Here is a 13,214-nt window from a genome sequence, read left to right on the forward strand (position 1 = left end):
ACTGACACTTTTATGGTTAAATATTAATGTTTGGCCATTTTGACCTTTAAGTCAAACTTCCTTCGCTTGAATAGTATCCGAAATGTCTTTACACTTTCTCGTGATAGCCATAGAACTAAGTTTCGCTTTATGTTACTGTCGGCTATCGAAGTTGTTTGTTTTAGGATACATTTTGAAATTTTACTCTCTGACGACAAGAATTTCACGACTTATGAAGAAAAACGATCCTTTGAGAATTCAGTTACACTTGAACCATTGACAGAAGGACAGATAATGTATCTGAAAGTGAAGATGGTCGATGAGGATGGCTATGAATCTACGTTTTCTGAGCCGATTGCTGTTGAACGACCTTTTGGTAAGTCCAAACTCCGTACATCTATCCATTGCTCCAAACGGCTGTAGGTGTGTTCCAGAAAAAAAAAATGGTGTGAAATGAGACATCAAATATATATATATATATATATATATATATATATATATATATATATATATATATATATATATATATATATATATATTTGATGTCTCATTTCACACCATTTTTTTTTGGAAAATATATATATTTTTTGGAAAAAATATTTTTTGGAAAATGGAAAATATATAGACAGATCATTTTTATCACCTATATCACGAAGCATCAAAATTGCAATTAATCAAGGTGCGTTGCCCAATCAAATCAGCCTTGAGTTGCTTTGATTGAGCCACAAATCAGCCTTAGACCGCTCGGAAAGTAAAATAAGGAGCGCTTGTTCCATTTCATTGCTGCTTCTTTTAAATTTTTTTAATAGAATGATTGTATGAACGACCTGGTTTGACCATTCAGTGTGTCTGTTATGAAAGAGCGGCTTGGATGACTTCGATCTCCGAATTAACTGGGACCGTATACCAACACTAGCTCTACTAAATAGCCCGCATGGTGGCTGGCTCCATGTAATCTAATTCTAAGATTACAACTATTTGGAGTTAACCAAGGTTCATGGTCAATCAAAGCAGCCATGGGTCGCTTTGATTAGGCTATAAATCAGCCATAGGTGGCTCAAAAGTAAAATAAGGAAAGCTTGTTCTACTTCGAGGCGGTTTCATTTTCGTTAATAACGTGACCTTGCATCAGTGGCCTTAAATGACCTAGGTTTCTGCATTGGCGAGGACCCTACCCCAAGATTAGCTGTACTAAGCAGCCTCCAAGTTGGTATTCTAATTCTTTTTGCCTCTGGAATGTTCTCCCTTCTTAAGAACAGATTTAAAAAGAATTCGGATTAATTATTTTAGATTTTTTAAATTTCTATTGTTTCTTCTTCCTTGGACGAAAAACCGGGTTTTAGTTAACAAATTTCTTCTTCATATTACAGTAAAATTGGAAGTACTACACAGAAAGCTTCCAAGTACGGCTTGTATCCGTGTTTCTCCGCACTACTACCTTATCTGTTTTTGTTTTTTTGTCTTAAGTTATTTTTCCTTTTTATTTCTTTGTTTATTTTTATGGCACTTGGTATTTACCAAGTAACATATAGCAATCGCAATTTCTGTCGGTCTGTCGGTTCCGCTTTTGCTAGTTTGGGCACTTCCAGATAAGCTAGGACGATGAAAGATAGAAAGATAGAAATTGTCTCTTCCCCGATCATCAGGGGGGGGGAGTGAACAAGATAGTTGAGAAGAATTTTATTTGCCGGTAAAACAAATGATTGTTCTTCTTAAGTATGGCTTGTTGTTCTAGGGGTATGATTCTCGCTTAGGGTGCGAGAGGTGTCAGGTTCGAATTCCTGGAACACCCCAATTTTTTCATGAAGAAGATCCAAAACTAGATACGTGGTCAATATAACAATCGCTGAAAGTTGGCAGGCGTATCAGGGACCCGACCAGATTAAATTAGGAATAGTCGCTTTCCCGATTCGACCATCTGGGGGGGTGGAAGGACGGTTAATTCGGAAAAACAAGAAAAATGAGGTATTTTTAACTTACGAACGGGTTTTCGAATCTTAATGAAATTTGATATTTGGAAGGACCTCGTGTCTCAGCTTTAAAGGACGGTTAATTCGGAAAAACTAGAAGAAATGAGGTATTTTTAACTTACGAACGGGTTATCGAATCTTAATGAAATTTGATATTTGGAAGGATCTCGTGTCTCAGCTTTTATTTTAAATCCCGATCGGATCCGGTGACATTGGGGGGAGTTGAAAGGGGAAACTGGAAATCTTGGAAAACGCTTAGAGTGGAAAGATCGTAATGAAACTTGGTGGGAAGAAGCTCTTGGCTCTTCTGACCTCGTCTCTTGACTCTTGTTTTTTTTCCCCTCTTTTATTACTCCCCGTTTTTTAACATAAAGAGTAGTTAAAAGTTAAATAATAACAACAATAAAGACAGCTTACGTCCTTATTTCTCTACATTTTGCGTTATTAGATTCAGCAAGTTGTGGTTTCTTCTTCGTTTTTTTTTTATTCTCTTTTCCCCTCCTTTTATGATATTTCTCTTTTTTAGCGTCTTTTATTTTTTGTGTTACTCTGTATCTAGTTTCCATGTGATTTCTATGTTGATTTGCATTGTATTTTCATATGTTTTTCTTTATTTACTCCACGTATTATACCTTTGTGTAGTGTGGGTAAAAAAGCTTTTTGATCGACTCAAAACTTATGTTTTAAGTCATTGGGTCAAAAGGTCCCGAGCGCGCAAAAAATGGTTCCGACGAAAAAAGGTCGTAAAACTTTTTTTCTCTGAAGGACTTAAAAATTCCCATCCGTAACTCTTTACCTAAGGGATCTCTCATGCACAAAAAAGAAATAATTTAGGTTTGGGTTTTGCGCCCACAAAACCTGTGGCAAAATGTTGTTTCGATTTACATGACACTTATGTCTGGAAATCCTTGGGCCGAGGGGATCTCAAATTTTTTTTTTTAATAATAGTAATAAATGGTTCGTCTGAAATGAAGCGCCAATAGGAAATAAAAAACTTTTTACGGATTGAAACTCGAAACAGTTGGTCCCTGGCCAAGTGGACTCCGATGTTCCGATGTCAATTTGGGGGCCCAGGCCCCATGGAAATTCTGGGATAAATAGACTGCAATTTTTTGGAGGAAGTAGTTTGTTAGGGGATCCAAAGATGAAACAAAAACTTGTTTTCCTTGGTCAGTTCGAAACTTGCATCCTCAAATCCTAGGGTCAAGAGAAGTCTAATATAAAGAAATAGCTTGGGGTATCCCCCCACGATTTTTTTTTCTCTTTGAAATATCCAGCGCTATGATCGTTATTCAAAATGTCAACACAGTAGCTATCTTTCAACATCTATCCATTCTCCGTCATAATCTTCATATATTTAGATGTAGTTCCAATTGTTTGTTTACATTTTTTGAAAGATTGAAAAAATTTGCGTAATTCTAGTTTTTTCATCTGGAAAAAACATTGAACCAGACGCTTGGTTATTGACTAGATCTTCAAGTCGCTCTGCCTTGGATATAGCCTTTTCATTGAACAATAAATGAGCAAGGGAGTGAACCACAAATTTATCACAGCGTCATAAAAGTACCTAAGCAGCCGTGATAATGTTGTCCCCAAAAGGAAAGGGTGTATCTAGTTATCTTTTCTCCTTTTTTTGGCTAGAATTTTACTTTGGACCTATTATCCCTGCCCCGGAAAACGCCGTGCTTTTTTTAATTCCTTACAATTTTGCATGATTTTCTGTGCTCGTATTTTTTCAACTCTATTCTATCTAATTTTTGCTCATTTAATATTTTTTTTTTTATCTGATATTCGTTTTTTTAAATTCCCAGTTCTAGGGAAGAAACTTAGGTCTTCCTCCTACAGCTTCCGCTGGGTTTATAAAGAAAATTTTGAATTTTTCTTTCTTATATGCTATAAAAGTGGAAGAAGTGGAAGTAAAGAATGCTTAATGATTTATCCTTGTTTTTACTTTACAGATGAAATGTCAGTTGTTGAACTTGCATCAAGTAACATGTCTGTTATTGTTGGCTCTGTGGCAAGCATCATAATCCTTTGCCTCATTGGATCAATGGCTTTTCTTCTACTCAGACATAGACGTTTGAATAGTTCTTTTCAACAGTTTATCAATAGTCATTACAACTCTAGAACAGAGTCAGCTACATTCACTGCGGGGGATGTAATAGGTAAGACCCTGTTCTGATTCAGGGCTTTGCGGTAAGGGGAACTGATATGAGAGGTAACTAAGGGGCTCTAGTGTGGGTTTTATAGGAACTAAAAGCTAACATCTATATTGACGGTGCAGAACTGGAAGACTGCTAAGTCTGGAAGAACTAGAAGATAAGCAGAACTGGAATAATCTGAAATGCGCTCTTATCTTCTTTGAACCCAGACTGAAATTTTCTTGGATTAAGCGCATTGTTGTGTTTTAAACTTTTTCTGGATTATAGTAATGTTGAAATGAGGGACTGCTGAAAAAAAACGTGTACGAGTAACAATTTCCCCTTTTTGCAAAATTGGGTCCTTTATCTTTTGTCCATGGAGACAATGGGCCTTTGTGACCCATTGTACGGCGTTGATTTATAGTCTTTTGTGAAGCAGTCTGTCAAACTTTTTAGTTCATTGCCCTCCCCGATTCTTGATTCAAAATCACTAAAGCGCATTCACTTGAATTGTACAATAAATATGTAAATTATTAGTAAAATAAATTGAGTACTGTGAATTCAATTCTAAGCTTTGAGTGCATATAAATTCTGATGAAAGTGTTATTCAAAAACAAAATGTGATCAGGTAAAAATAATTGTTGCTTATAGATTCCAAATATTTTGATTTTATAAGTGATTACTAATTTAATAAGGAATTTTATAAGGATTTTAAGGGATTTTAGCTGGATTTTAGGGGATTGCTAAAGGGATTATCCCTAAAAATATCATTTGTCCAACCTAACGGCTTTCTGCGTTAGCTAATAGCCATTGATGTGTATTTTCAATGAGACAGGTTTTGAGAGATTGTATTGGAAATTTGTCGAAGATTCGATTAATTCGCTGGCTGAAAGGTACACATACTTTGAAAAACCGCGCCGCAATTAGAAAAACATAAGTTGATTTTGCATAAAAGCTCTTATGGTATAATTCCTATTTGTGCATCTAACTGTCTTCTAAGAATGGTATTCTAATCACCAGGTTTTTTCATTGTCTTTTAACTAGATTAGATTTGCATTTCAGTATATTAAGATGCTTAAAATATCGTATGTTTATAAACCGTTTACTCGGATCAGCTTTTCAAAATCCGAGAGTTGTTCAGAATTAACTTGATCGCGCTGGGTTATCCGCTTCTAGGGTCTTCGGTCCTTGACTTTCGTATTAGTCTTTAACTAGACCTCCGTTGCCTGTGCAACGGGAAGTGTTGCAGCAACTGTGCCCTGTTCTTTAGGGCACAGTTGCGGAGCAACACGTGCAACTGTGCCCTACGGGACACAGTTGCGGAGCAACAGTGACGCCAATTCGAAGTATTATGTTTCGAGACGCACATTTCGGGAATTATTTCCGGGAAATCTGAAAGAGATACGGAAATAACGTCTTATAGTTTTCTGCTTAACTTTTGATGGTCTAAGCCAAGAAAATATAAAACAAACCAAATTCACCAAAAAATTTAAATTGCCCCGAGGGCATGACAAAACTTCCAAATAGAAAAACCCAAAGAAGGAATTTTATTTCGGAGAAACTATTGTAAGCTCCAGTTGTTAGTAGATCGAGACCTGTCGAACCGCGTTGGAAAAAAAATTCTAGCTGGTCCAGAACAGAAGTTACCTCTAGAACGTCGAAACTTCGGAAATTATTTCTTAGAGAACGAAGCAACTTGGTATATAGAACACTTCACTTCTTCTTGCGTACTTTTCATAGCACTACTCGATAAAAATATAAGAAACATCAAAATCAAAAATTTGAGAAAATTCCAAAAAAAAATCGGAACGAGATGGACTTTTCCGGAATTATTTCCGGGAAATCTGTAAGAGCTACGGAATTTTGTGCTCCGGTTCTCGAAGAGACAAATAAAAGTTCTACATGAGTTCAGCATAACTGTATTTCTAACAAGTTTATTTCCGAAGCTAGGGTCGTCTTAACTTGACGCCAAACATCGAACGCAGAGTTTCTAAGAAAAAAACGGTTTTATTTTTTTTTTATGGAAAACTGTTAGAAATTTTAGGAACTTCTCTGGAACTTTTTTACTCTGTTTCACGTTTCCCTTCCCTCTGAAAAATCTCAAATTTTTAACTCTTACCACCTCGGAGCTACAGGTCGCTGATCACGGTGAAAAAAAAAAAAAAAAAAAAAAAAACTACGAAAGCAGTAGTGTTGCTCCGCAACACAATTAGTCTGAGTGAGACTCAGTTAGTACAGTAATATTTTCGTCAGTGGTGCCACGGCAAACCTTGAAAGTGAACAAGCCAAACTAACTACTTAAATTTTGGCAATACTTTTCGTCCGAAAAACATAAAACATTAACAATCAGTTTTAGTGTTTTCTCAGTTGGCATTTTTTGTTGTATTTTTGTTTGTTTGTTGTGTTTGTTTGTTTGTTGTCACCATCACCCATTAGTGCTTTCGTGTGAATAAATCTAAAATCAATCTATTGATTCTCAGCTACAACTACCAAAGGAAAGTTACACATCCTTAAGCTGTTTGGTAGCATATTTTATGCTATTTTTTGACACATGTTTTCTTTTTAAATTCTACTGCAGAAAAATGCATACGGATGTTTTTTTAAGACCCCCATACACAGAACTGAATTTTGCAAAAAAGTCATTAATAAGGGACTAGAACGGAATCTGCCAACTCCAAAGCTGAAAATATTTGAAGATAAATAATGGGAACTAATTTGTTAAGCTAGAAGGGAGGACAAAAGGATGAATATAGTGAAAGCGAAAAAAAAAATTTGGGTTGGTATTCAATCCCGGACTCCTGAGTTAGTCGTAGGCTTCTGCATTTGTTAAGAGTTTATAAGTGTGACTCAGAATTGAGTCTGGGATATAGCAAAATGTACCAGCTGTTAGCTTTTGAAAATGTGTTTAACTTAAATGGAGATAAATTTAATCACAGTCTATTAGAATTCGAGAAAGATTACTATTTCAAAGTGCTCGCATCGGAAAAGTTTGTAAATTGGCAATTTCTACATTGTCAATATTGCTATCTTAATTTCAGTTGCCCCAAAGTAGTTGTTGTCTCTGAACCACCTACCAGCAATTACTAACCCCCCCCCCCCAAAAAAAAAAAGAAAGTGTCAAAAAGTTCTAGTTAAATCTCATTGTGATTAGGCCTTCAGTCATACATGTTCACATCCATTCTAAAATCTTGTTTTTCTTTTCACAGATGATGATGACTATCCGATAGTTCAGTCAGATGAGCAAACTTTGGTTGCCTGTTAACAAGTTTACGTGTTGTGATTGACACATTGTGATTTTCAATCGTATCCGAATATATAATCCGTTCGTATTGACTAATTTGTATTTTTGTGAATTGACACGTCCAATACTTTTACCTGATAAGTGTTTGTCGTGCTTTTAGCTGCTGTCTTTTAATTTCATCATAATCAAACTATTTTATTCACCTTTCTAGTTTTCTTTACTTTGTTTTCATTTTGTCTTGCCTTGTTTCCAATTTCTGCTTATTAAATGAATTATTTATTAGTAGTTCTATCAGGACCAGGACGAATCCAGCCTAAAATATGTAAACGTAAATGGTAGCTCAATTGTTTGTTTTCAGTGAAAATTGCCATGTTTTATTCTGTTTTAATGTCAATCGAAAATTTGCCAAATCATACGCCTGTGGAAGTTGTTGTACCTACATGTAATTATGAAGGTTAGTTTAAACTGAAAAAAAAACACTTGCTTTTCAAATGTGGCTTGTAAACTTGAAAAATGACTAGACACTTTTTTTATGCAATTCGAGAAAGACCCGCCTCGAACTTATTTAGCCTTGCATTCTTCTTCTGTAATTTGTCAAGATTCAGATATGTCACCTGACAATCAGTTGAAAATAGGACATATTTAAGTCTGAAAATAATATTTGATGGATTTGTTTATTAGAAAGCTGATCCTGACTTAAAAATGTCTAATCACAAACACCTTCCTGCAATTCAAGCTTATGCAGCGGGTCAAGTTTATTGCTCAAGACCGAAATCGGAGAATGTCGACATTCACCGGCGCATGTCCGAAATTACTTCTATTTTCTCATTGGATCTAGTCAGCTTTTCAGTTTTATGCAAGGTTTGATGGTGACAGGCTAGGCTAATAACAAATGGGTTTTTAACCCATTTCTGAGATTAATAACCTAATTTAACCTAGCCTAACCCAACCTTGCATCGAACCTTGCATAAGACTGACAAAGCTGGTTGAAACCAAGCAGAGAAAAAGGAATTTTGGACATTCAACCGGTGAATGTTGACATTCTCCAATTTTGGTTTTTCACCGCTACGTATATATTATATATCCGCCTCTCAGATGCCAAATCTATTAATTGTCCTTTTTAAAGTTTTAATTGTCAACATTTAAAGAAAGAATAGACCCAGTCTCTTTTTATCCCCTTTTTTAACGTTAATACTGATATTTCTGTAGAATAAGGACTACTACTGGGCGGGTTGTGACACATTGGCATTGGATGCTAAATAATTTTTGGAACCAAGTTCTTATGTTGTTATAATGGACTGATTGGTTTCAATAGGGTACACGGATAAATGTCTATTAACAAAGTTTTTGAAGTATGGAACCGATTGTTGGTGGTTAAATCTAACTTCATGCTCCTATGGAAAAAAGGGGCTTTGATGCGTAAAGTATTTTTTTTTCACAAGATTCAAATTGGAGGGACACGGATTTAGGAATATTTTATATTGGTTATTATATTGGTCTTATTATAATCAAAAGCATTATTGTCCTTGTTATTTATTTAATATGAAACTGATCACTCAATCAACCTACTAAAATCAGAGTCCTTAGTTTGTTAAAACCTTATTGTTGTTTTATTAAGAAATAAACCAGTAAAGTGTCTTCTTGTTTAAAATCCTAGTGGTTTCTTCTGTAGACTTGATCGTGGACTTGAGCCAATTTCTTATATGGACTCGATCCATTTGGTGATGGTTCCACACATATTTAGAAAATTTGACTTATTCGAAAACTAGAACCCCACTTGCATAAAAAAAAAAAATATCTGCCAAATTTGGGGGTTAACTGGGCTAATTATACTCAGTTATCAAGTTTTTGTACCTTTTCGTATTTTGAGCTGGTTTTATTGTTTTGGTAGTTAAGTTGGTTTATTGATAAAACATGGTAAGATGGTAAAACTGGTTATTCGACCAAAGGGTTTGATTTTTTTAACACGGGGTCTTTGACTTAATCTAGGAGCATGGTAAATATAAGTGAATTGAAATTTTCAAGAATCAGTCTACAGTCCAAATCAGGTATAATGTATATTATACCTAATTTGTACCTAATTAGGCAGGTTACATTAGGTAAATGTAACCTGCATCAAAAGGTGATGACTTCAAATGGTCAATTTCAAGTTTACCATGAAATTTGTTTTTAGATTTAGAGTTATTCCGTCTATTTTCTCATCCACCAATTTTTCATTTAGTACCAGCCGAATTTTCTTGATCATTAGGAAGAAGAAAAATCGCTAATTCTCGCTAACGGTCATTATCCTGGAGATGTTGGAAAACTCGATTGTCTTTTGGGAAACTCTGGATAATTAAGGAATAGTGGAATAATGGGCGATATTATCATTCTAAAAACATTTTAATTTATTATTAGCCTAAAAACTTTATCACATTATCAAGCTTTTGACGAATAATAATCATAAGCATACAAATACCGAATTTCCTTACTCATTAAAATAAAGAAAAAAATGTCGGCCTACGGCAACACACAGTATTAAAGATGTTTTTAAACCTCTCTTCTGGGCAAATCAATAGTGTAACGTCTTTTTAATCATTTCTATTGTTGAATGTGGCTTTTCGACTTACTAGTTAGGTTAATTAACTTTTGGAATACCCTTGTAAGGGCTTTAATCAAATAACTAGTCTTGTCATCATACTGGGTATATAGATTGATTAAAGGCATTATTATATCATGGCACTATTTCACTTTTTTATCTTCATTAGTATGTCTTTATGGGTTTAATTATGAAAAAAATAAAAATATGACTTTATCATGATAATGTTTTAGCGTTTTATTATCTTCATTTTTTATTGGTTTTACTTGTTCGTATTACGCACCCTGTCGATTTGGCATTTGATTGGCTAATATATAATTATAGTAACACATTCAACTTTTTCGAAGACTAAAATGTCCTCCGGCACTATGAAAACAAATTACCTGCCTAAATTTTGAGGAATATGACTTGGCTAATTTTTCTTAATGATACAATGTTTGCGTGTTTTTTTTTGTATTTAAGGATTTTTATTGTTTAGGTAGCTAAGCTGATTTATTCTTGTTTGTAACTGTAATCGGAATGAAAAACGGATAAGAGGGTTTAGTGTCTTCTATTTATTTTTTATTGAACAGTGGTTATATATATATATTTATTAAAGTATGATTTTGTTATGACACTCTTTAGCGTTTTATCATCATTAGTGTTAGAGTATAGCCAAGGTTGTTTTTTTTTCTGTTGCTTGTCATAATAAATCCAAATTCGTGATCATATAAAATCCGTTACGGGGGGCTAATTGCCCTCCATCACGGTTGATGGTATGAAGTTGAAACTTTCAGCGTGTGTTGAGGGGTATGTTGTAGAAACCAAAGGTCCTACGCCTATACAGCTACTACAACTGTTGCTGCTACGTAAGCTAAGTGTATTAAGGTGAAGGTATTAAGTGTATTTTTTGCGAATGGTATCAAGTTTTATTTTTAAGGTTAACTTGAAGAGGTATTAAATTAAACACTACTATTTGCGTCAGGATTAAAAATTGTTGAAAAAGACTATGAACCAAACAAACCGATAGCAAATAATCTCCAACAAACAAATAGCAAGCCAAACTACGGATTCTTATAGGAAAAAAAGCCAAAGATATAAGATATTTTTTCCGTAAAAAAGACTATGTCAATAAAAAAGAACATAAATAAATTTGGAAAACTTTAGCGAAGGTCTTATTCTTGTATAGTATTAATCTAAAAAACTTTTTCCACAAAACAAGTTTTTCAAATCAAAGTAAAGAGCTCTAATAAACCAAAGTTGAGCATAAATGAAGTCAAATAATCTTCCAAGTGTAAAACTACCAGAAATTACAATCAATAAGTAAATGAAACCAAAATCGAACAGAAATTACGAGAATTAACCAAGTCCAACTAAAAACAAGGAACAATTAACATGAGTCGGGTTGATAACCCCCATGCCTTCCCAAGACCAGAACATAATTTGAATTTTACTGAAAAAAGAAATGACCATGGATTGTAAGTTTGACATGCATATACTGATATTTATTCCTTAACGTGTTAATATTTTTTATTTATATAAGTCAAAAAAATGAAATCTTTTAAAATGTATTTTGTTAGAAGAAAAAGTAAGCACACTTAGTCTTGGTTGTGTAATCAGCTTAGAAGTCTTAGGGGTCGTTCTCTAGGCCAAGGTTTCCAAAGAGTATACGCCTAAAATTACCCACATATCTGAGTAACTCGAAAAATGTTACGTGCATCCAGGATTTAAAATGTGCTATCTGCAGTTTCTTAGGAAGGACTCAAGGATCGAGTTGAACCTTCCATGAAGGGTTTCAGGGGAAAGGTCAAGTAAACCCTAAGTTTTAAATTGAGGGGGAGAGGGGCTCAGAGTCAAATCGAAAAACACTATGCGCATCGAAGTTGAAACATGTGAGAATACGACCCAAAATTCATTTTTTGTTAACTCTGAATCGTTTCAACTGTCAATCCAAATCCTTGAAGCGTGATTTGAAACTTTTGTTAAGGGTGTTTAACCTAACAGCTGTGCTGGATTAACCACATACCAGAGTTACAAATACTATAGGCCCCACACAGGAAAAAGGTTTATCTGTTACTTTTTGATAAAAAAAAAATTCATTAGATCCGACCTTATTCAGAAAATGATACCAATGCATAAGATACTTGATAATGGGTATATTAAACCTTATAAAGAATAGAGGATACAGAATTCGTCAGTAGTCTATATGACTAACCAGAAACTGCCAGGACAAAATGGAGTTAAGTGGTCAGCGGGACTATAATGTTTGAATTTTGCAATAAACTGACGCGTGACCCTGTCAATCTTTAGAAATGCAAAAATACAGCCGACAAAAAAAAAACACCGAAAGTTGAATTAATAAAGAGAGGTGTTGTAAATGTCCATGTGAAGTTTCACATAAACCTTGGCCATTCTTACCTTCTACCCAGTATAGTTTGTGAGTGAGTATTACAGCACTAGATCCTCAAGATCCAAACCGATGGTGCTGATCTCCATTTCATAGCCCTTTGGCCAGGAAGTACAATGGAGGGTTAGAGGACAGCCATCTTACACTTTCGCACACCCATCCTGCTTACCTTCCCCAGGTACCCATTTAGAGCTGGGTCGACTCTCGCTGAGCTTAGAGAGTCACGTCACTAACTCCCGTTCTAAACCAAATACCATACCTCGCCAAGGATCAAACCCGTGTCCCTCGGACAAAGGTTTCCAAACCCAGCACGCCATGAGACTTTTATCCAGTCTCAGGTGTGATTATATTTATGGACGATTTGTCGTGTGAAATTTTCAACCAATAAAAACACATATACGTTTGACAAACTACAGAAAACAAATTTTATAAGTGCCGAACAACCCTGGGTTCGGGTCTTGCAGCCTCAAAATGCAAAAAAAGAGTCGAAGAATTTCAAAAAAGATGTTAGCTTAACAGACCGGAGGAAAGAAAGGGTTTGGATACCGATTTAAGCATCCATTAAGGATCATTTGAAGTGGACAAGCCATCATTAAACTATGATGAAACCCCTCCCACCCAAGGGGTCCCCCACTTTCTGCCATCTGGTGTACATCTCAGAGCACCGATTTCGCTGCGCATAGCAGTCTTTCAGGCATTGCACAGTCCCCCGCAACGCTTGGAACGCTTTTGATGTACATGATTTCTGAATGTTGACATCCTCTCACTTCCAGTCAAGTCAAAAGTCACCAAATCACTTAATTCTATAATTAATAGTTAAGTCTCACATTGTCGAAGGTAAAATGGAAGCAGACAATTGAAAACGCTCCTAAAATTTCTGCCAGAATGTTTTTTTTGCATTCAAGGGCAATGGATTCGA

General features: G+C 35.1%; 1 protein-coding gene across 1 annotated transcript in view; it reads left to right on the plus strand.

The window, feature by feature from the left end:
* The window catches only part of LOC136029727 (sortilin-related receptor-like), a 92,960-nt gene extending 82,440 nt beyond the window's left edge, over positions 1-10,520 (plus strand). The window contains 3 exon segments of the mRNA XM_065708233.1: positions 165-355; positions 3,908-4,114; positions 7,297-10,520. Of these exon segments, the coding sequence (XP_065564305.1) occupies positions 165-355; positions 3,908-4,114; positions 7,297-7,352 (454 nt within the window). The 3' untranslated portion in view covers positions 7,353-10,520.
* The last annotated feature ends 2,694 nt before the right edge of the window (positions 10,521-13,214 follow it).

Source organism: Artemia franciscana, chromosome 7 (assembly GCF_032884065.1).
Source record: "Artemia franciscana chromosome 7, ASM3288406v1, whole genome shotgun sequence".
Taxonomy (NCBI): domain Eukaryota; kingdom Metazoa; phylum Arthropoda; class Branchiopoda; order Anostraca; family Artemiidae; genus Artemia; species Artemia franciscana.